A 24,300-nucleotide genomic window follows, 5' to 3' on the forward strand; every position below is an offset into this window, starting at 1 on the left:
AAAAATATTTAATTTCATTTGTAGGCTTTACTTTTTTAAACATCAGTTTAATTCAGGCGACCTTATTTGCCGCAGTGAGTAAAGGTTAGCAAGATAATTTGCAAGATCTCACCTGTTACTACACTTCCTGGTTAATTACAAAATACAAAATGCCAAAATTATTTTGGCATTTTACAGATACAGCTTCCATGATGCTCTAACATCAAACCCCTGCTGCTGCTGGAGCACAATCGAGTGCACACCTAACTTCTAGATTCCTAGGTAACTGTTAAATTCCTGTTTGGTGACTTATTAACTCACCTCCGTTGGAAACAGAAATCTGATGGTGATGGAATGCTATTGCAGTATTGCTATTATGAGCACAGAGTTGTTTGTTCCTGATGCATCCTCTGCATACATCTATTCCTTTTATATAATAATCATAAACTTCATCAGATTGAAAGATGACGTCACAGACAGAACACTGAATATATAGTATCCTAGTATAATACTTTTCAGTATTAATATCTAAACATATGCAGAAACTAGTTAACCTAATTTTGCTTTGTCCTCATCAGAAAAAAAGACAGCTTAGCTTTTTGCAGCTTAGTAAAAAAGTATGATTTCTGGTAGAGCTTACACAATAGAACACTTGCTACAAAGTAAGCTTCGCTTATAAGATTTTTTTGCGACTATATAGTGATCTTATTGTCCATTTGTATATAACATATTCAAATGGGAGAAATGCATAGGAAAGACCTGGCACAACTAGTTTGTATTCAATTTCTATTATATGCATTATTTACAAAGATTGGGAATCGACATGAATTATGTTGGCCCTCCGCTCATTAACTGGGACTGCAGAAAATATTGCTGAAGCATTTAACAAAGGAACCGCCTCACTTTAAGTGATCACAAGGCAGAACAGCAAAGATAAATGGAGAGAGAATCAGAATAAAGGAAGATAAATTAATGGCTTGCATTTTAACCTTAGGGCAAAGCCATAAAGCCAGAGCAAGAGCAACATTTTCAAGGTTGTGCCTTTGCAAGTTTTAGTGGAACCAATGCAAACAAAAGTGTTCTAAAACTATTTTCAGGGTGTATTATCTCTTTATATGTTCATAATAACTGTTAGAATTTATATATATTTTGCTTTGTAATTATAACATCTTGGCAGTAAATTATTACATGCCAAAAGTAAATCAATCTAGACAAATTAAAGGATGAGGCTAGTTTGTAAATGCAGTTAAAACTTAATTATAGTGCAAAAAATAAATAGTGTACCTTAAGTATAAATTGGTCGCCATGGTACCCCTGACTTTTCATCTTACTCTAGTACCTCTCCTCTGACAAGAGCGGTGATTTGTTGCATACTGTCTTCAGTGTGTGAAATATGTGGTAAAAAGGCTTTGCTCTTCAGGGGAGCAATAAGAGGAAAGTATGAAAAGCTTTGAATCTGTAGATGTTGAAAAGCAACATGAACATGTGAAAATCTAAAGAGCCAATACATCAAAAGTGACCAAAGCAAAAAAAGAAGAAAAACATTTTTTTTTTACTTCTGCCTCATTAAGATACTGTTTTTTTTTTTTTTAATATACCAAAATCTTTAATTAGTAGCAACATTACCCTCAGAAAACACTTCACCTTGCATGAAATTTTCTTCAAACAGTATTTGATGTGCCGTCATGATTGCTTAAAGAGGTAACTTTGGTATGTTGTACGATCCTTTTGTGCAGGTTTTCATCAAAGAGTGGAGCTCAGACAGCCCAGGAAAAGCATGACTGTTTGAAGGAGTTACCCCAGTTAGTGCCCAGCGAAAAAGATATGAGCGAGAACTGTGGCTGTCAGTAACCTCACAGCAAACCCCCATGGGTACACAACCTTTATCTCATCTCCAAGGAAACTGGGTACGACCAGATTCCATCCACTGACAGCAGCAGACAAGACACAGACAAGTCTGCACGAAAGTCTGCAAGCGTCCTTTAGGATGACACAGTGCATCCTCATTTGAGAATCTACCAGGGCATGAACTAAAGACAGGGTCCAAGTTATAACTCAAAAATTGTGGGGGTCTCTAGAAGGGCTGAATTTAAGGATGGAAATAAACAGAGCCAAACAGGTGCACCCCGTCATAAAAAGAGAGACACAGGGACAGAGCTAACGTCCTCTCAAGCAGCAAATCTAATGCTAGCTGTCATGCTAGCAGGTGGATTTTAGTTAAAAAATTTGTTTTTTTGCTTTCGTAGCAAAAAAAGACTTACAATGTCTTTGGCTCACGTTCACAGGTTTGCACCTTCTCAACAAACATAAAATATTCATATTTTAGCATATGGCGACACGATGGAACAGTGGTATGAAAGAAACAATGTGGCCTCGTAACAACAGGGTCTCTGTGTTCTACCTTAGTGGTCCACAGGGGCCTCCTTGTGTGGAGTTTGTATGTTCACATTGGTTTGCTCAATCAGTTCTTCACAGATTCTAAATCAGCAGCAGGTGTGACCATGCACGGTTGTTTAACTCTTTCCTTATCTCAGCTGGGATTGGATTAAACCATAAATGTTGCGTTTAAAAGTCTGGTGGTCAAAAGTCAACAGAAAATGAACTGATCTCCAAAGGATATAATAATAGAGATAAAGATTAAACATTCTCTTCAACAACTTAAATAACAGTGATGTTGTAATTCTGTTTGGCTCAATTTTAGAGTGGATACATCCACTAGCTTAATGCTGGGGCTTATTCATAATCAATGACAGGACAGGCAAGGTGATGCATAGCTTTGTAAGGACTCAGACTCCTAAAGCCCAGTGGCCACAATTAGGAGACCGACATGATAATTAATCAAATATGACCTTCACAGACAAGTTGTGAGAAGAAAAACTTTCAGTTTCTTCACCACAAAATTTAGTACAGGAAATTGCAAATGAACAGCTAAACAAGCCTCAAGTCATAGAACATTTTGGCTGCAATGTGAATAGGGACCTCCGTGGGCAGCATTTCCCGACCAGAATGTAACTTCAACTGTTTAACAGCTTCAGGGGGTTTATTGACAATGCTTTGGGCTTGTGTTCCAGCCAGTGGCATGAGGTGCATTTAAATGGTATAGGGAAGAACCTGTTAAATACCCATTGCAAATCAGCAATCATCACACAGTTAGTAAAAAATACGATAAAAAAAAATAAATCATTAGGGACAAACAAGGTTTTGATATGGCCCCCATTGAAAATCTATGGATAGATGTGAAAAAAAAAGCCCTGCATGAAGAAATGGACAAATGTTTACATGTCACTGTTCATAAAGTTTGAAAAAAGTTATATAAAGACATTATTATTGTGCTGTGCGTTCATTTGTGTTTGTGTTGTATTATTGTTTTCACCTAAAATCACCTCGGGTACATCAAATACCATCGCTTCGTTATCTCAGAAACGCATTACAAATGAAGAGGTGACATATAATAATCTGAATTATAGTTAGAGACTCTTAATCATTCCACTGCACAGGCATGGGCATGTGCTGGTGGCAGGGTCACTGTCAGGTAGCATAATGATAGGTTGTCTTCTAGTGTAACGTCATCTGCAGCTCCAATACTACATCTTGGAAGGAAAATTGGGGGTAAATCTACCTACAAACATTGTTAAATAAGCAAAATGGATGTGCCCTCTGATTTCAGTGTGTGGTGTGTTCTGTGGCTAAAACTACATCTTTCCAGTTACTGTTGGCTTTGACAGATGTTAGCCCATCCGTTCAAGCAGCTTCAGCTCTTCAATGCCGATGCCTTTCCACAGATGAGCTCTTTACGTCGTTCCACAGAATTCCTACTGAATTAAAGTCGCATGACTTGGTCATTCAAGTACATTAACTTTATTCCTCTGAAACCAATCTTTAGTAGAATGACTTTTTGCCTTTCTGCTTGACCCACTTTCTGTTGAGATTCAATTCATAATTAGTCTTGACATTTTCCTTTAATTGGCTGGTATAATTCTGAATTATAATAGTTTGTAAAATGTCTCATTGGTGCCGGGCAAAATCTCCACAACATATGACGGATGGGATAAGGTCATTAGGCTGGAATGCAGTGTTTTCCTCTCTCCAAACATGCTTCTTATTTAACACACAACTTTGTTCCTGGAGTATAAAAATTAGTTTATCTCATATTTGTTGAAACTTTGACAGTGGGCTGACACTAATGCATAAGGCAGACCAAAAATGTTCAAAAATGTGCCAGGAGGAACCTTTAACTGCCGTCAATCAGTGCCACTTTTACTGCTGCTATGGTAACCAGCCCGCAGGAATACTTATTTTCCAAGGAGGAGCTTTGGAAACATAGATGAATTTTCAAGCTAACTCTATCTTCCAGTTCTGGATTAAAACCAGAAGTTCAATTTTGTTCTCAACTTTCCAGCAAGGAAAAAAAAAATCATTAGTCTTTTATCTTGTCTACATGGCCTGCAGAAAGGCAGCAACGTTCCTAATGGAGAGCAGATACTTTTCCTTGAAACGGTGATTTCAGGCTTCTGGATGCTGCCATTTAAACCTATTAAATCATGCACTCAATCATTAGAAATGTGCAGGAGAGGCCTTTAGTTTCTTAGAAGATACACTTGTTTTTGTTGTGACAATTTAGACAATTACTCACTTTGATCTTGGAATGATATTTGTTGGTCTGGGGAAGGTGGCCATGTTTTTTTAGCACACAATCTGCAGACTGGTGGAGTCAAAACTCTCTGGAGATGTCTTGGTTTCCTTTAGTGGCCTGATGATCATCAACAAATCTTTTTGAGCTCTTGAAATAACTCACAACACTTCCACAACAGTGTGTTGTGAAGCTTAGACTCAGGTAATAAAACATGGCACCTGTTCACCTAAATTCATTTAACTGAGTGAAAAACACCCAAATACAATTTTATATTCAACTGCTTGAAAATGAAAGAGGTTAATGCATTTTTTTTCTACTCACGCATATGTGGAGTTGATTGGTTTCTTGGATTAAGTGGGTACAGAAAATGGATAGATGGATGGATGGATTCTTTTGTGAAAACTTCTCTGCAGAAATAAGAGCTTACTATCACAAACTTTCACCACCATCACCACAAAAAATCTGTTGGAAAAATATCCTTCTGAATCGTTCAGTTAAGGGATGCTTGAGCATCAGTGTGATGCACTTAACACTCATTTGGGCACTCATTAAAAGTAATTACAAGGCAACATCTCTGTTGTTCTTCCACTTCTCTGAATATTTCTTCTTGGTTTTAATGAATTCTCTGAGCTCAAATTAGAGCACAAAAGTATTTGAAGCCTTTCTTCGCCTGCATAAATGTGTTTCATTAAAAAGCAACACTCCGCTTGTTAAAGAGCATAACTTTAGCCTTTGTTGGCCACACATTTACACTTCTGTTTAAATGACTCAAAAATAATTCACAGCGTTCTGTTTAACATTAACAAATGACCAAACTTTGAAATATATTTTTGTTATGCAGTGAGGCAAAGAGAAATAAAGTGCACTTGTTTGTCTGAGGCAGCTCACGGTGTGCCTGTGCCTCCACACTGCAATGAGAAACAGCACAGCTACTTTATCTTTTCAGTGATACACTGCTGATTCCTGATGAGAGGGCCTTCAAAGGGGAGAGCCTCTATGCCCCCAGCTTAATGAGAGATGGGGAGATCTCTTTGATGCAACAGTAGGGTGCATTGTGCCACTTTGATTCCATTTGGAAGGATTGTAACTTCGGAGCGGCCCTTCAGGTAAGGCCTTTTCCACCTGCTTACTTTTGCGACTGCCTGTCAGTCGCCCAGCAGGGAAGGGAGTGCTGCTGTGTGATGAGAGCCAGCAGACAGACCCTTGCACTCATATGACATACAGAAATTTTCCAACTGCTGGAAACAAAGCCTTTCATCTCCAAATTCACTTCTTTATCAGCAATGTTTTACAAATTCTTACATAAATCAATTTGGCTGAAAAAAAACCCCAGAAAAATGGAAAAAATTCAAAAATAAGATCATCGAAGGGGTACACAGAATACTTTACTGTTAAAATGCTTATGGGTGATCACATAGGATGCTTTATAACAACTGTCGCTGCTTAAAACAAAAGCAGAGGTTTAGCTACTTCAGAATCATGACTTAAAAAGATACATTAACTTAAAAAGAAAGCGAATGAATCCAGTATTTTGAAAGAATACTCTATTAGGGATGTGTTACAGGTGATCAGATAAATATATGGAGAAATGTATGTTTTCAAAAGTACATCGTTTCAGCTAGCTTAGTGGCTGAAAACAACAGAAGTTCCTCACACTGGGTCTTTTATATGAGGCTGATGCAATGCTACAGTCTATTCTGAAGCTCCACAGAAAAAAATCAGAGTTATTATCCCTTTAAGTCTGTCGGAATGAAAAAAGCCAGGCATGCCAGCCTCAACCATTTATCACCAAGTCTACAGCCTTTAGAGCTCAGAAATTTCCTTTCAGACGACACACAGACAACATGTTCCAAAAAAATCTCACTGCCTTCAGGGGGGAAAAAGTAACAATAGTTTGCAAAGGACTTTCTCCAAATTTGCCAAAGACCTTTGCTACAAAAGTAATTCAGGAGGGCACTGATCTGATCCTTTTGCTTCTTGGTTTAATGTTAAACTCCACCTTTTATTTTCAGTCACTGCTTAGTTAGATTTACACATATAACCCAAATGGTTAGCTTTAGGCATTAAACCTGGTTGATTAGGTTCAGGAAGGCATCATAGCTTGCATCTAAATGGATCCTCTTATCATCTACTCAACATCAGATTCCCACCCCATCTGTAAAAGGAACGCTTTGCATTATGCATGTTTACCTGCACAAATTTATTTTCTCCCATGCCAATTTCAGATTTTACAATAAGACCAGGCTGCACACATGACACATTTCAATGTACACTTAAGCAAAACTGTACTACATAGAAGGTAGTTTGCCATACTGTCATAGAAGTCAATACCTACAATATCTGAGATAAAGGCCATGAGACATGCAGAAAAAATATGTCTGATGATGATTTCACTGTCATGCAACTTGGCTGCAGGAACATGGAAAATGAGAAAGCAGCTTTCTGCAGATGGGGAAAGTATTCCATCTAAAACATGTAGCTTTGTCAAAGAGTTCATTTTATTCAGAAAAATTATGCCTTAGCAGTCAATTATGTTGCCAGAAACCTAACCAAGCAGTTTTGGGGCCCAGGCATGCAAACTGGTCAGGGGTGAAAAAGGTGAGAAGGGTACACGGACACACGGCACGCGCGGAAAAGCGGAAACATGAGACGCATTAAGTTGTAAATTATACAAAATATATATTATAAAATATACAGTATGTCCCATTTGCATTAAGTAGAGAACAGCTGTGCAGCATAAAAGATGAATTTATAGGTACAGTAGGCCTATCAATTGCATTTACTGTACTATTATGTGTTTGATATATAACATCACAGGTCTTCAAAAGCATTTAACTGTAGTATCATACATTTAATTACATTAAATTTAACGAAAAATTTAGTCCCATGGTCCTTAAAGGGATACTACAAGTATGTAGGATTAAACGTTTAATTAATTACTGCCCCAAGACAGCCTATGCTTAGTAATAGCCTGAACGATGACTCTCCCGACCACTTTCACGGTCCGCTGTCATTAAACCACGAAAGTGAACGTTTGGCATGCCGAGCCAAACGAGCTCCACGGGAAAAACTTATATCAGCAATTCACTTGACGTACCGCCAGAGACAAATTTGTATCGACAGCTGGCACTCTAACATGAAAAACATTCTCGCGGCAAGCTTAGTTAAACGGCATTTTTTCATGACAGTGTAAGTTTTGAGACATGCATGCCACGAGCACTACGTAATCCTACATTGTGCCCCCTTTTAACTTCGATTGATGGTGCATCATACTGGATGAACACGAGTGCACCTGTAGGCTGTCATCATCAACGGGGGTATCAACGGGGGTGTGGGCGAACAGCGAGGGGATGGGGGTCGCACTCTCAAATACGACCTGTGGCAGAGCTCTCCGGACTCTGCATTGATAAACTCACGACGAATGAAACGACCTCCTCAAATGGGCAAAATGTTCCCTTTCCGTGATTATCGGAGGGTATTATGAAGGGGCATACCTCGTTAAAAAGCCAAGTCCGGCGACAATTAAGGTCTCCATTGACGTTGGCTAAAAGTATTAGCAAAGCCCTGAACTTGTGTGGAAGGCGCTAGTTAGCCACTCTACAGTTACCTCGAGTAGCACTAACACAAACAGCGTTCTGTGAGGCGGTGAAATATCGAGGAATTGTAGACTATTTCAAGTCTGTTATCAAGACATTTAGCTGACACTTGTATCAAAGACACTATTAAAAGCACATTAATTGATCTAACGACACAATTCGTTATGAAGACTATTTCAGGACATCAGTCAAATTGTAGCAGGGGGGTGGTCCGGGGGGGGGGGGGGGGGGTGTGAATAGGGGTTCGCCCTCCTCACTTCTGATTGGTGATAGTGGTTCTCTCACACGCCACTCTTGTCAGTCATTTGTTGTCACATAGGTCTAGTGTAGTTTTGAGGTTCACAGTTCCACTCGCTAGTTGACATGCTCACCCCCCCCCCCCCCCCCCCCCCCCCCCCCCATTTTTTTTTCTCCTCGGATCTACGCGATTCAGAAGAATGACCCATTTTGATTTCAAACGGCGAATTTCGCCGAAAGGTGGCAAGTTTGCATGCCTGGGGGCCAACCAGAATCACTGAGCAACAGCAACAGAAAATGACAAAGGTAAAATAAAAGGGTAACAGTTTCAATCTTGAGTGGGATATAAAATGGTTGAAAAACTTACAAAACATTTTGTTATTTTGTGGTTCTCGGTGTGAAACCTAGTGCTCCTGACTTTGTTTTAGCTACATTAAAGAACAGGATCAACTTTTACGTGAATAAGAAACCATAAACCTGTCAAGCTAAAGAAAGTGAATTCATTGGCCTTCGATTTTAAAAGGCAGCAAATGTGCCACCGTACAATGCTAGCTTCAGACGTCAGACTGAAGTCTAACACATTTCCCTGCCCAGTCTGAGGGAAAGCAGTATTTACTAATTCAACGTCTAATCCTTTTATCAAAGTCTGTCCACAAAAATATGCCTGCCTGCCCCTTGCAGTGCCGCATGAGCTGCGCTTCCCGCTTCACTCTGGATTATTGTTTAACAAGCCACAAATGTCCCCCTGTGTTTCATTTCCATTTCATGAGTTAAAATTTATCAAAGTAGTCAAAGCATCAATACATGTAGATATCAATATAAAGGCTATAATCCCACAACACACAGTTGGCCTTAGTCACAGTCCGACAGGCACAGACACTGAGAAGACACAAACACACACCCACACGGTGAAGCAGAATGATGTCAGGCCAAATGCTATCTGAGGGAGGATGGGGGATGGTTATACAAGCGTGTTTACAGGACATTTCCTGTGGCTGAGCCCTGGGAGCATCATCTGTCCTCAGACAAACAAACACAAGAGTTCCCAAAGCTGAAAGCTATTGTGAAATCGATTTTGAAAACAAAAAAAAAATACACGTCATGTTTATTTTTGATAAATAAATGTCACAAACTGCGTCTATATCGAATTCCACAAATCCCTTGGAATCATGCAGTCACATTTGGGTCAAGGAAAGATGCTGTTTACAGTCTTGCTAAATACTGTAGTTTTTACAGAAACAACCCAGTGCGTATCAGCCATTCATTATTGCATGTATCCCAGGATGGAAGCATCATTCCACTGCACAGGCGTGGGCATGTGCTGGTGGCAGGGTCACTGTCAGGTAGCATAATGATAGGTTGTCTTCTAGTGTAGACAAAGTAAGCTGTCTAAACTATACAAAACATTACAAGTTATGCAGAATAAATGTCTGCTTAAAAATCTTTTTTAAAAAAACACTCTGGATGTTTGGAAACTCAGAGTATTACAGCAACTTTACAACAAAGGTCTGCGTCGTAAATATCTGGTGGAAGTAGTGACAGCACAATTACTTAAAGTGCATCCCTGCCCTGCTTCCTGTATGTAAGCATACACAGATCAAGCAGTCGGTTCATTGTACAAATATGTACAAATTATGCATGAAGGACGCAAGTATCACCAAAGGGCTTCGTGCTCGAGTTTAAGCAAGTCTCGAAGGATTCCCTCACCACACAGGGAACTACTACAGTCTTCGTACACATTTATCAATATCATAAGAAGATTTTAATATATCAGGCAACAATAATTTGTGGTTAATTTGATGATTTAATTTCTAACAAAGTCCCAAAAAAAACCAATTTGAATATGGGGCTGGAACATCAGGGCTTCCTAAAGTCATCTATAGGTAGCCTTCCTCTCAGCGTACAAACTCAAAGGCAGGCCAGTTATGTAATTCAGTAACATTGTGGAAAAAAGGCCAAATAAACCAATGCCTGGAGAAAAAGGTCAAACACTTAACAAGTCAAACAGCAATAAAAAAAATTCTCTTCAAAGCAGGGCAGTCAATCTATGCTTAAAAGGCCAACGGATATTGGACACACTGGTTAGGATGGAGACTACAAACAGGATTCCCACAGTGGTCTGCCGTTGATTGATCTGAGTAATAATACTTGATGAGATGCTGCTCAAATGCAATGGATGAGGTACAAGCTATTAATCTTGGGGCAACAGTTTGTCATCATGAGAAGTATGTTTACTTGCTTTCTTTCAGAGACTTCAGCGAAAGGATTGATACGACTGTAGAAATGAAACTAAAATAAGCAGCTTGTAATCTAAACTTACAAAACAAGGCCACTAATTTAGTCAGCCTGACCTCATCAGAAAAATAATAAAATAAAAACATTGTCTGATTGCTTAAAGGAGAACTGCGGTATTTTCAACATTAAGCCTCTTTTCTGAGTCGTCTGCAATGTTTTAGAACCCCCCTCACTGCTTTTTTGATGTTTACTGCTGTCTCCGGTATTTGCCTAATTTTGATTCATCTCAACCTGCTTCAGAATGGCAAGTCATGTGCATTTGACATTTTGTACTGGATGTTCGTTGATATTACTCCACCACCGCTAAGAAAATAGTTCGAGCATGAACGAGCTGCCAAATAAAACACGACAGAAGCAACTTTTCGCAACGAAATTTGATATGGATTACCAGTGCACACCAGTAACCACTCCGGTGAGTTGATGATTTTGAAAACGGACGTTTATGGTGCTTTTACGGACCTTTTTGGACATGCACATGACTTGCCGTTCTGAAGCAGGTTGAGAAGAATCAAAATTAGGCAAATACCGGAGACAGCAGTAAACATCAAAAAAGCGGTGAGGGGGGTTCTAAAACATTGCAGACGACTCATAAAAGAGGATTAATGTTGAAAATACCGCAGTTCTCCTTTAAGGGGATTTCGACCAGCCATGTTTATGTAGCCAACCATTTGCTGCTGTTTGAAAAAGGGCGCGATGTGTGCCCGTAAAGTCTGACGGTAGTCGTTTCACCATTCAAGTATCCCAGAAAATCCCAGAAAAAGACTCCATGAGACGTTGAGATGTTATCAATGTTTTTCTTTTTTCACAACTTCTATATGCGACACTGTGTAATTCTCAAATAATGGATCAAAAATCAGGTCAAGATTCCTTCTAACCGCTATCACACCCCCAATTTTGTTAAAGTTAAAGTGTGATGCTTTGAATGTGTTTAAAATATCTTTAGTACAATAAGTTCATTTTTGGAGTAATAAATGTGCTGTCACAAGTGGGGGAAACACCCGAATCCTTTACTGTATCCTACCAACAATGCACAGCCAACTGAACTGGCTGCCATTGTTAGAGAAGACATTCAGCACAAGCGGCGATATTACAGATGGCAGAAACACAGCAAAGATAGAACCAGACAGAAAGAAAGTGAATTAGAGCTGGTATTCATGCAGCTACTAATAACAACACAATGACAAGTTCTATTCTTTTAAATACCGTTGTTTTTTAAAGATGTTTAAGATTTAATAAAAAAGAATGATAACAATGGACTGATCTCCTCTGTAAAACGTGCCGATGGGTCATAGGTTCATCCAGGTAGGACTGAATAAAAACCCTGATGCCTATACACTGCTTTCGGTTTTAAAGGTGTCATATTTTTAACAATTTGACACAATTTCCAGAGGTGTTATTGAGATGTATGAGACAGGCTTTGGACAAAATGCCTGCACAGTGTGTTTTGTCTTCGCCCTGTTTTGAACAGTCTGTTTTGCAGGGTGGACACTTAGCAAGTGCTCAAACTGCCCTTTTGGCGAGCTCAGCAGCTATCCGACAGCCAATAGTTCAAATTTCTGAGTATAGAGACATTCCCTCTATTACACCAACATAACACTGCAATCCTTCCTGCTTTATCTTTGACTCTGCCTGTTGTCTCTAACTGCTCAAAAAATCTGAATGCCAGGTGGTGAGGAGTCTCTGCAGCCATGTCTTGGTGAAGCACAGTATACTGCATTCATAATATACCCACTATGCCCTTGGCATCACTCCATGCTTGTCCATTTTCTTTGACAGGGATCATGACAACTGAGGGTAAAATATTAACTTTTTATTCAACTTCCTTTGATGCCTTTTCTTTAACTTGTCTGGATTTGGACTCTTTTCTTTAGAAACAAAGACAAAGAAGATACGAACAGTCTGCCACCAGTGTAGTGCCACTGTATAACGAAGCCTTTGTGTAATAGTAATACAATAATTGACATAATTTACTCATTGAAATAAAAATACAAAATGAAAACTTATATGTATATTGTGATTAATTGTGTTAAAAACTTGTTTAATGACCTGAAATACAACTTTGGTGACTTCTTTCTTATTTCCTTATTCTCTTACAATTTAAATGTCACCACATGGATGTCATGGTTAAAACACTCTTCTGTAATACCTTGTGGCCTAATGCCTGCTGAAAAACATTCCTACCTCCTAATTATTTCCCTCGTATATGCGGTTTCTCCCACCCCAACTCAGAATGGGATAATGAGTGCCTTTAGTGTCCAATTAACACAGTCAACTGCAGGGTTTTTAAAAAAAAATCAGCAGTTATCTACACCAGGTGTGAACAGTGACTGGTGCAGATACATACAGCACCTGCGATCTTACTTGCAGTTAAGACCTCAATCCTCATTGTGAGCATCAGTGCAAATAGAAGCATTAATGCATTTGTGAGTATATATATCGTGGAGGCAAAAAACGTGTTAGTTACACGGTGGAACTTCAAAAATTCACAAAAAAATGTTTAAGGAAATTAAATCAAAGTGAGTTGTTTTTACTCAACAACAGATTTCATACTAAGTGCAACAGCTTCTTAACTAACAACGTTTTTTTTTTTTATGGGCGGAAAAATCTGCAAACACCTGCCAACATCTGGCTTTTGAGTGCAACGTGCACATGTTTAATCAGCAGTCCAGTCCTGTGTTAAATGACTGCAGTCCACATGGGTTTTAACAGGACCTAGCTTGACTCGACATCATAAGAACACAACACCTGGGTGCACACACTCATTTTCACCGAGGGTGCTTCATGCCCACAAAAATGGGCACAGCTCACTTTTGAAACACACGGCTATCGACCGCCTCACCTGGAAGCTCTGAAACCGAAAGCAGCAACTTTTGGACAAAATTAGATGTTTTTTTTCTTTCTTTTTTTAAAATATCTGTCATCAAAAAGCTTATTTTCTGTCATGCTGTCCGGGGGCGAACATCAAAGGTCCAAGCAAAATTAGTAAACTAGTCCAATTATCTCAGAGTCTGAGAAACACAGCCTTTCGGATCCAAAGCAGTACTATTATTTCATGTCGTCTTAGTGACATAGGAGGGAGAGGTGCACTGGACTGGTAGATGGTAGCCTTGATGACAATGATGAGAAATCTGCTACTACAAGGCTTGGTTTGTTTTAACTGATGTACTCACATAAAAAAAAACTGTTAAAACACACTACTTTTGGTATAAAAATGATATGAGTGATCCGTATCTGAGTATCTCAAACTTACTGCACAATGTTGAGTTCAGGGCTCCATGGGAGCCTCATCATCTGTTGAATTGCGTCTTGTTCTACCTTCGGCTGGGGATGTTTCTTTCAGACTGTAGTTGCATGTAGTTGCATTCAAATATACTTCATTAACCCCCAGGGAAAACTGTTTTCATTTGATAAGATGGATAAGAATTTGAGCACATAAATGGCCAAAAACCTTTCAAAAGTACAATTAAAAAAGTACTGCACAGTAAAAATGACCAATTTCAGATTATTTAACAATTGGCTATCTATATGTCGCTGGAAACTATATCCCTGACAAAAGCTGTTGATGTGATTAAAGTGAAGTCAGCTAATTAGCCATTAAAATGGCTGCTTTTTAATAAAACATCCAGCAAAAATATGGAGCCTATGTCAACTGTTCAATAGTTTGTAATTTGCCTCCATTACTTTGACACAGAAAAGAAAACAGTCACCATTTATCAACAAATCAAGATCTGATCCTGTTTTTATACACAAGTTATCAAGCAACGATCTGCAGACAGTACATTAGTTACCAAGTTACCAAGTAACAAAGCAGCATTTCCAATCATCTAAATGTCTTAAAATAAATGACTGACAACCAATTAACCTCCCAAACACAAGTATAGTACAAATACAGCATCGTGGTGAGACACGGCATAGCCTCAGCATGTGTAGAACTATTTTACAAGTAATGTATTAACAAGCTGGCTCAATTCTGAAACATGGGATGATTACTACTATGGGACACAAATAGTCTATTAAATATCTTCCAGTAATGTCCCCACTTATGCCAGGTCATAAAGGGTCATAAACCCCGGAGACATCCTGAGTTAAAAACCATAAATAATTTATTTCCATCTTCACACTTCCTGCAGCCTTTCTCCACCCTAGATTGAGACTGGATTTTCCAGTTAAAGGAACAAACTCCAGATCAGTACAAGTGAAAGGCAAATACAACCCCAAATCACTGCTAACCACCTTTTAAGTAGATTAAAGTAGCTTCATAAAGTAGCAAAGCTAATTTGAAAATTAGTTTTGAAATGCTACATCAAAGAAAATATGTATCAAACTTATTTTCATAACCTCGTTTCGGCTGAATTAACAATGCTGTGTTGTTCTGTCAGCAGCTTCCAGTAAAGGCTGAGGTGCGCTTGGCTACAATAAAAGACAAGTATATGGGCACCCAAATTTGACTCAAACAAAACCAGCCACCTCGGCCAAACATGAGAGGAAAATGAAGAGGTTTTTAGAAATTCTTTTAAAATGAGATTGTTGTTTTTATTCTTTCATGTATGCCAACATGAAATGAGTTAATGATCGTTCATGTGATCCGTCAAATGACTCAGTCACATGAGTTGATTTGTGTTAGGGGTTTCCATCTTACCACATACTCCACAACTCTTTTTTAAAACTAACCACCTTAAAGAAGAGAACAAGGGTTTTTGTGTTGTTCAGGAACCTTTTTTTTTTCAAATCTATCAATTATTTTCAAAAGTGCAACTTCAAAATGTGCATCAAAAACTTCTCTATTTTAACAGAACTTTAGGGGAAGGATTCGAGCTGAGCTTTAGCGATGCAGTTTTTCACCATCAATAATCCAATCAGAGCAATCAAAGACTCATATCCCTTGCTACTGACTTAAATGGTTGGTACAACCTGGAGTGTTAAGGTCTTATTTGGGATTAAACCCATTGCATGGGCCTTTGACATGCTGGTACAAAGTATCCTCACAGCCATTAATAAAACATTCAGCAAGGTATTCTTGTCCAGCAGACGCACCCACTGACAGAACTGTTTCCCTGTGATAAAAGAAATGAAATAGCTTCAGTTCTTTTCTCAGAAAAGCTCCAAATGCTAAAAGCTCCTCAGTTTTCTTATTAATCACAAGTACCTGTAGAACTGAAAAAGTGAATAAAATAATCCGATGTCTTATCGAGACAGGGTTGAGCTCTTTAAAGTAAGAAAAGTAAATAAACCGGGCACAGGATGTTTATGTCATCTTTTCATTATGTTCAGGATGCAAGACCAGATATTGAGAAAAAAGCATATTACACGTAGATTTCAGTAAAATATACATTTCTTAAACAGACAGGGCTTTAAATGGGTCGAGGTTGCCCTCATCCCCATCCTACAACATACAATTAGTAAAGCCACAACCCATTTGAATATGTAAACTGATAAGATGTGCATCGGTCATTCTTCCTTCTTTTTTCTTTAAATAAAATGTACTTGTATGGACTCAATAAGTTTAGATAATTCCTGATAACCCACGATTGCAACAAAGTTCTAAAGAGCTTCAAAAGTCATAAATGATTGGCTTTCTCATTCTTCAATGCTCACACTAATGTTTAGTGGATGCAATGTCAGGGGGAAAATCTATGACAGTCAGCACTCCTTGGTCTTCTTTGGCATTCAGATAGTTCTTCAAAGCTTCAAGGTGTACATGAGCCCATTATGCTGATGCTGTACAAGTTTTTCTCCACGGAGATGCAAACAAGAGGGAGCAGAATGTCTCTGATACTTTTACTTGGTTCAAAGGGAGTCAATTCAGTCCATGTGACTAACTTCAGATTAGCTCAAAACTCCTCCAGACTTACATCTTCTCATCACATTTTATTGAAGGTTTGAAACTCTACAGCGTCATTCTCTTTGCTGTTTGTCTCCTTAAACACCTTCTGTCACTCACACACATCTAAACCTGGGATTCATCAGTAAATATAACTTCCTTCTATCATCCACTGTAATATGTTAGGAAGTCTTAGTCCACTCCGAACCCTTGGCCTTGATTTCTTTTCTGGGAGACTTCAGCGTATTCTCTGAAACCAATACCAGGCGGGCTTCTTTGAACTCGATTATTTCCAGTGTCTTGTGCTCCTCATTTGGCAAATTCTGTATCCATGATATTTTGTGTGCACTATCTTAAAGTTGCATCTCCACTTTTACCCCAACTTCTTACTACTTTTGTCTTGTTTGAGTTATTCCTGGTGACTTCTTCGAGCGGTGCCATTTTTTATTTATGCTGGGTCCCCCCCCCCCTTTTTTTTTTGCATGTTATTACTTCTTTGATTCAAAAGAAACGGTGTTGCCAAGCAACTGCACGCTCAGTGTTTACACCATGGACCATCTCATCAAGTCGAAGCTGACCAGCATGGCGGCCAGAAAAACAACAATATGCATCTGTACATAAATGAGGAAGAGGGCACACGGAGGCAAGATGTAGAAATCAATGAGGGAAACGAGAAGGGTCCAAACAACAAAGACAGATAGAGAATAGGAAATATAAGCTATAGCTCCATTTCCATCATCACGAGCATTGCAGGATCGCTGGACATTATGAGTGACTAGCTAACAGCCCTGGTGAGGAAATAAGTGTTACCTAATGCTGCAATCCATTTCACTATCCATTTAAACTAAATTGGATATTTTTACATGCCCTCTTTTCTGTTATTTATATCTAAGGCTGCAACAATGTGCTCTGCACTCACCACACATAAACATCGAAAACGGGAACATCTTGGGGCTCTCAGGCTTCAAAACAAAGAGCCAGCAACATAAGCATTTATTACAGTGTGTTATACCTGATTGTTAGTCGGTATCCGTACTTGGGAGAAGTTATTTCACAATTATTACAGTGTTTAAAACCAAGAACATCTCAAGTAAGAATGGAAAAGCCACAGCTTTCGATCACACTTGTAGTGAGTTTGTTTATGTAGACGAGGGCTCTGCAATGAATTACATTTGAATTTAGCTTACAATCATTGTCTTTAACAATAATGAAAACAAAAACAATAAACTCTGTGTAAAAACACCATTTTGTGATAAATACAGTGCACCCTTTTCAAAGTGGGAAACGTTTGCCATTAAAGTCCAAACTGTCTCTGCCCGACTGTGTGGATATTCTGTTCAGCTTGAGTTAAAGTGACAGGCAGAGAGAGTCTGTTAACAAGTTGTACAACAGAAATAAAAGTCATAACAAGTAAAAGAATATTTCACATAAGTGAACCTGTCGTCCCGAGATTGAGGAGGTTACTCCTCCCTGCAGCTTCAGGGCAGAGCTGTGGGCCCATCTGCACCCACAGACCTCCCTCCACAGGTTTTCCAGTCACAAACACTTCATAGTCCTGTCTATACAGCTCCTGATCAATGTCTGAGTTTCCTACCACCTCCACAAACACAGTGAATTTTACATGTGTGAGCTGGCATCTACGAACAATGTCCCGACCTGTTCTCCAGAAACTGTCCAGAGTTCACAGGTGAAACTGGCTGGAGTAAGAAAAAGACTTAAAAAGCCATCTTACAATGTGATTGCTCTTATAAGCAACATTCAATAACAACCAATAGGAATACAGCTGAGAAAAGACACAGTGTCACACTCAGTGACACTGGTTACAGTGTGTGAAAAAGAAACCCAAACCCCAAAACACGCCCAAACTCAATAGAAGGAAATAACAGATGCAAACACATGTTTTTTACAAAAGCAGAAAATCTAGCTAAATTGTGTTTGAAGTGTTCTTGCAGCTGTTATCATAACTCCACTGAGGAAGATGCAGAAAGGAAAATGCACGGGAGAGGAAGTGGCAGCAAGGAGGTTTAAGAAGTGTCACGTGTATAGTGGGAGTTCCTGTTCTGCGATATCTGCCAGAAAAAGCTAACGGTGGATTTGTCCAAGAGTGTACGGTGCTGTAGAAATAAGTCATGAATGATCGCAGCCAAAGCCAACAAAGCTTTGAGCTTTCTCAACCTCATCGTGGCAATAAAAAAATGTTAATTAAAATTATACTTCAACAATAAATGCTGACATGCTTTTAAAATGACGTCTGTCATTTTGATTGACAGGAAAATCTAGCACAGCATATGCTTCCAATAAATTTGCAAAAATTGCACCAATATTACAGTCTGCTTGATGCTTTGAGGTTTTAATGTGGCCAGTGCCATTCATTTGATTTGACTGAACCAGAAATAGTGCAAAATGTAAAATGTCTACTTTTCGTTAAGATATTATAACTTCTTGTGAGGTGAAAGGTTTGTAAATCTCAGTATTTCTCCTCTGGTTATTGTGTGTTTATGCATCTGACGTGTAAATTGTTGGATTCTGCAGCTTTAACAGAATTATTACTTAACTGTCTCGACCACAAGAGCAGAAAAAAAGTAAATACATGTACATATATTTTACTATATTCTGTAAGATAATGGTTTTTTTCTTTAAAAATGGTGTGAAAGTGTGAAAAGACTGACACTTTCAGTAAAGATGAACTGTGAGTGATGGGTTAGTGAGTGCTCTTCAAGGCACTGCTGCGCCCTTCCTATTATATCCCAATACAGAGGTTTTACATATTTATTAGGCCTATATTTCTAATCTTTCTCCATTTCACCGACACACTTCTGACGTAAAGAGACCTAACTCCCTTCCCCACAGGCATACAGCAGGACAGGAAGTCTAGTTTAATCAGCATGCTGGAATTTAAAACTGAACTTGGAATTACAGAGGACAATGACCCATGACAAAGTGATAGCATCCTCATTCCAACTGCCATTCAGCCCTAGTTCATGCACCCATTAAAGATGCTGAAGTCTCTTTTCTCTACCCCTGATAGGTGGCCATAGAGAGGGGAAGCATCTGTCATTAATGAATTGAAGTAACAACAATCTGGCAGTAGACTAATGATATCCATATGTCTGACTGTGGCCTTCTGACTGGGTATTACACCAGCTTATATCCATCCAACTCTGGTCTTTACTTTATGATCTGTAAAACAAGCCTGTGCATGCGCATGCAGTGTAGCCAGGGAGCCAGACACAAAGGCAAACAAATGTCTTGGAACTACAACAACCTCAGCTTAATTAATTATTTGTGGGTTTTGTATAGATTTAAGCTCTTAGCATATCAATGACTCCCAAAAGGAGACCGCAAGCATATTCAGCTCGCGGTAGCTTGGGCTGAGAAAGGCGGCGCACAGCAAAGCTCTAATGAATGCATCTCTGATTGCAAATCGCCTGTGGCTCAGGTAGTTGCAGTCTTTATTCCTGGACTCATATGAGTTTAAGAAGACGTGTTGAAATACTTACTCTTGAGCGCAGTGATCAGCATATTTCCATCCTTGATGAGCTCTTTGATGAATTTATTTGTGCGCTCCAGCTCTATCTCATGGCATTTGAGGCGCTCTCTAAAGTCCGGGCTGTCCAAGAAAGAGTCACTGAACTCCAGAGTGGGGAGTCCCATTGTCCCTCAACGACAGCGCTGGCTTTCAAACTTTGTAACTCAGCGAGGAAAAGTGCTTCCTTTTCATCACGTAGCTCCGATGAAACACCAACTTCTAAGTTCCCAAAAAGAGGTTTTCCTGCTCCGCTTCGTTCCTTACTTCCGCTTTGAGTTTCCCCACTTTTTTTTTTTACTTGTCCACACACATAGTGGTCGTATGACTCCTGCTGGTTACTTTGGGATATTTTAACAACAGCTGCAGCCTACTGTCCACCTCCAACATCAAGACTATGATTAATATATTAACCTGGCTTCTTCCAAGTTGAAATATGAATGATATCATAGTAGCTTTGAATGCAGAGTTCAAAGCAGTATATTTTACATAAAAGCGGAGTTAAAGGATAACACAGGAATATAGGTATTAACAGTTTTTAGGGTCTTTGAGGTCCTTAGCCAGAATAACCCTCACCCTACTTAACACTTAATGATCTTATCCACAAATCGCCACATTAAAGTAAAAACATCAACAGAATAAGCTGGTAAACAGTAAATAAACAGTACTACACCATGAAGTAATATCTAGTGAACACACACTCATTTATTATTCAAAACATGAGTGTGCATGACAGTGGCGGCTGCTGACTTTTAAAACAGGGGAAGCCCATATTACGCGTTCAGGGTTGTAGTGGCTCGTGCCATCCCAAAGCAGAAGATAGCAAAGTTAAAAAGAATTAGTTATAACATAGCTGTGTCTAGTATGACAAGTATGCCCAGCAAATACACAGAAAGAAGGTATAGACTTTGAAAATTCACACAGCAAGGCCAAAATCAAGTATGATCGAATCTAAGGCCTGTAAATGGCTGGATCTGTGGCTGGATCAGAATCTGTGGAGCATTTTTCCCTGTCATAATGAATCCTTAGAGTTTGATGGTGGTGGTAAGTATTCTTAAAAAAGGTAACATTTGTGAATGGGCAGCATGAATTCTGGAAAGAAACAACTAAAAGTATTACAGCACTTTCACATACAACCAGTCTCTTTCGTATCCGCTTTGGGACTGAAGTTCCAGCGTGCTTCTCCCCGCTTAAAAATTCGGCTGCCACAGAATCTCTCATGATGGACAAACACAAACTCCAATCATCACGATACAGCCCCTCATATTGACACGCCCACGTCTAATCTACCCCCAGAGACGCCGAGCAGCCTCGGAAGTGATGAGTTTTTGTCAATTTAGCCAATGATGAGCTAGAATTGTAGAAAAAAACCTGACTCTCCCGCCCCCTCCTGAAGCCGGGCAGCCCTCGGCTCGGAAGCCGGGCTGTTAGTGGCGGCTTCATAACGTGATTTCCTCAGTGAACGGCGGCGATTTCAGAACAAATCCCTTCATTAAGCTACAGGACAACATGTTGTAGTTATGAAAGTGAATGCAGTATTGGGCATATCTTGTGTTTTGTGAATAACTGTTTCATCGTCAATTTAACATTGAAGATGGAGCAATTTCGCCAGAGAATGGGAGAGGCTGCCCAGCTTCCCGTGTTGTCTCTGAATAGCCGCGGCTGGTGCATGAGCCAAACTACCATTTGGTGTCTTTGGCCAGCTTTGAGCCAAGGCATGATCGTTTTCACATCATATATTGATGTCCACGTGTACACTGGTTCTGTGAAGATTATAAAAAGAGGCTTTTCATTGCTGAACGTTGTGACCAATTTTTTTGGTGCATCACATCCAAACTCATATGAAAACCTGGTTCTGTTGTCGGCTCCTATAAATTCACAAAATTAAGAGCCTTTAAATTAATTATTTAACTCACTGTAACAATGAATCACTTAATTTTTTATTACTGATTTTAGTACAGTGATTTAATTTATTATATGTTGTTATTATACATTTTAAGCCCTGGCTTCACAGTCTTATCCGTATGGTAAATGAGACCAGTGGGGATACTTTCTAGTGAACTGTGTAGAAATTATGAGCAAGAATCCATCATACTGGAATTAGTGAGGGCTTGAGGAGAGGGATCTGAATTAATACCTTGGTAAATGGAAGTAATTAAACTAGAGTCTAATTGAAGTCGGGAATTTGTCACATTCTCCTCTTGCAACAGGGAAGGATTGTGAAAATAATGTCACACTCCAAATGAGAATTTTGTTAGGCATGAGGCGGAGTTTCTGTCACCAGTGGCAGTAAATCATTTGGATGACTCTTTATACTTATGGTACTTTACAGCATCAAGGGGGCTGGGAAGAGCTTTATCACTGAGCAGAGAGTAAAAAACAATCTCCATGGAGAGGTGGATCTTGCAGCTTTGGCAAGAACCAGCACACGCAAATGAAAATGCATCAATAGCTTAATACCTCGTGATAAAGAGCAGACAAAGAGCTTTGTAATTAGGAACAGGCTTTTGCTCTGTGGAAGGTCGTCGTGTGTGCTTCTTCCTTGATAACTTGCAGCCTGTTCTCTCAACATACCTGCTTTGACTTTAGGTATCAAACAGATACACCATCAGAGACAGATAACCGTAGAGGGCAATGCCATTTGGCTCAATTCAGAGCACAATATACAGAGAGTGCACAACAGCACACTGGTTTCCAAAGAAATATCATATTAGCTTTTAGGCCTGCTTGGATTGTCTGCATCCACATATTGAAAGACATTTCCCATCTACTATTACACCTCACTTATTACTGTTTTCACCTCTGATTTCACCTCTGTTGTTTTCATAGAGGTTAGACTGAGTTTTGAACAAGGTATGGAGAGCGATGTTGACCCTTCAGTTGTGTCAGGTGTGAGCTTCAGTTAAACTGCTGTAAGGACATGGAAATGGAAAAAAGTTTGGCTTCTGGCCTCACTGGAGTACTCAGCAACAACAACAGTATCTGCCTCCTTACACGTTTGCATTTACGGTGCTGAAATCTCATGTCTGGTAATGAAACCGAATAGAAACCCGACGTGAGTGATTCATTCAGAGGAGTAACTTTCATCGTGTCCACCAATAAAATCATTAAATTTGCATGTGACAAAGCAGGCCAGGGAGCCCAGTTTGCCTGCAGATATGTGATTATTGCAGCTGTGATAATGCACTTGCATGCATTATGCACTTGGTGGGAAAATAAATTGTTCAATGAACAGGTAATTCTCCAAAAATAAAGCTAAATATGTGGCACATTCAAAGCTGCGTGTTGCTGTTGGATGATAAATGAAGAACTGCAGTCTAAAATGCAACTCAGCAACACACCAGTAAAGACATTTGTATGAGCGGTTAGCTGTATGAAGCATGGCTAATTGCAATCAAGAATAGCTGCCTGTGGAGTATTTCAAGGAAATTTGGTTTAATTAAGATGATTCTTTGAAAAAATGATGTCCCTGTGCTCCTATCACATTAGGACATTCCCACATTTATATTAGTCATGCAAATATAAGTCTTCTGAGAAGCAATGCATATGCCTTTCTCAGTGACTGAACCTATGGAGACCAACCAAGAGCTATAAAGAAGCATAGGAGCACGCATGCATACACACAAGCTCCAACCACACAGCATTTCACACACACTAAGTGACTGAGACATCTTTCACATACCGTACAAGTGGGGGAAGAAATTAGGCGCTGATCTTCCCACGTCTTAACTCATGTTCTCACTGCATTAAACAGGGCCTAGTCTGGTGCTGCTTGGTGGAGAATCAGCAGCTCAGAGATGCAAAAAAAGACTTGAATTACACAAAAGATATCAATAATCCGCACAGAATAAGCATCGATTATCTCTGCACTGATTTATGCACAAGTCAGGCAGATTCTGATTAGATTCCCTCTGAAATCACTGCATCACACAGTGGGGCAGTCAGTGTTGTGCGAAGATGTCTGGTCTTCTTGTGGTGGGAACGCTGGGGGGGGGTTGTTGGTCCCCAACATGCCCCCATCAATTTCAGCTCGCATGCTATCATTTTGCAGCAGCAGCCCTCAGGGGTGCAGTTTGTTAAATTGACACGGTGAGCAGAGAAATGTGATACATTAGTGGAAACCCTGTTGCTTTGAGTTAATTGCAGTATGCACTGTAGCACTGAACTGGGTTATTGGGTAAAAAATGAAGACTTAGACGGACTATGAAAAGTA

General features: G+C 39.4%; 1 protein-coding gene across 4 annotated transcripts in view; it reads right to left on the minus strand.

The window, feature by feature from the left end:
• The window catches only part of arhgap42b (Rho GTPase activating protein 42b), a 72,068-nt gene extending 51,729 nt beyond the window's left edge, over positions 1–20,339 (minus strand). For all 4 annotated transcript variants that reach the window (XM_075472898.1, XM_075472897.1, XM_075472896.1 and 1 more), the window contains exon 1: positions 20,062–20,339. In XM_075472898.1, the coding sequence (XP_075329013.1) occupies positions 20,062–20,215 (154 nt within the window). In that variant the 5' untranslated portion in view covers positions 20,216–20,339. The remainder of the gene's footprint in view (positions 1–20,061) is intronic.
• Positions 20,340–24,300: the final 3,961 nt, after the last annotated feature.

This window comes from Odontesthes bonariensis, chromosome 9 (genome assembly GCF_027942865.1).
Source record: "Odontesthes bonariensis isolate fOdoBon6 chromosome 9, fOdoBon6.hap1, whole genome shotgun sequence".
Classification (NCBI taxonomy): Eukaryota; Metazoa; Chordata; class Actinopteri; order Atheriniformes; family Atherinopsidae; genus Odontesthes; species Odontesthes bonariensis.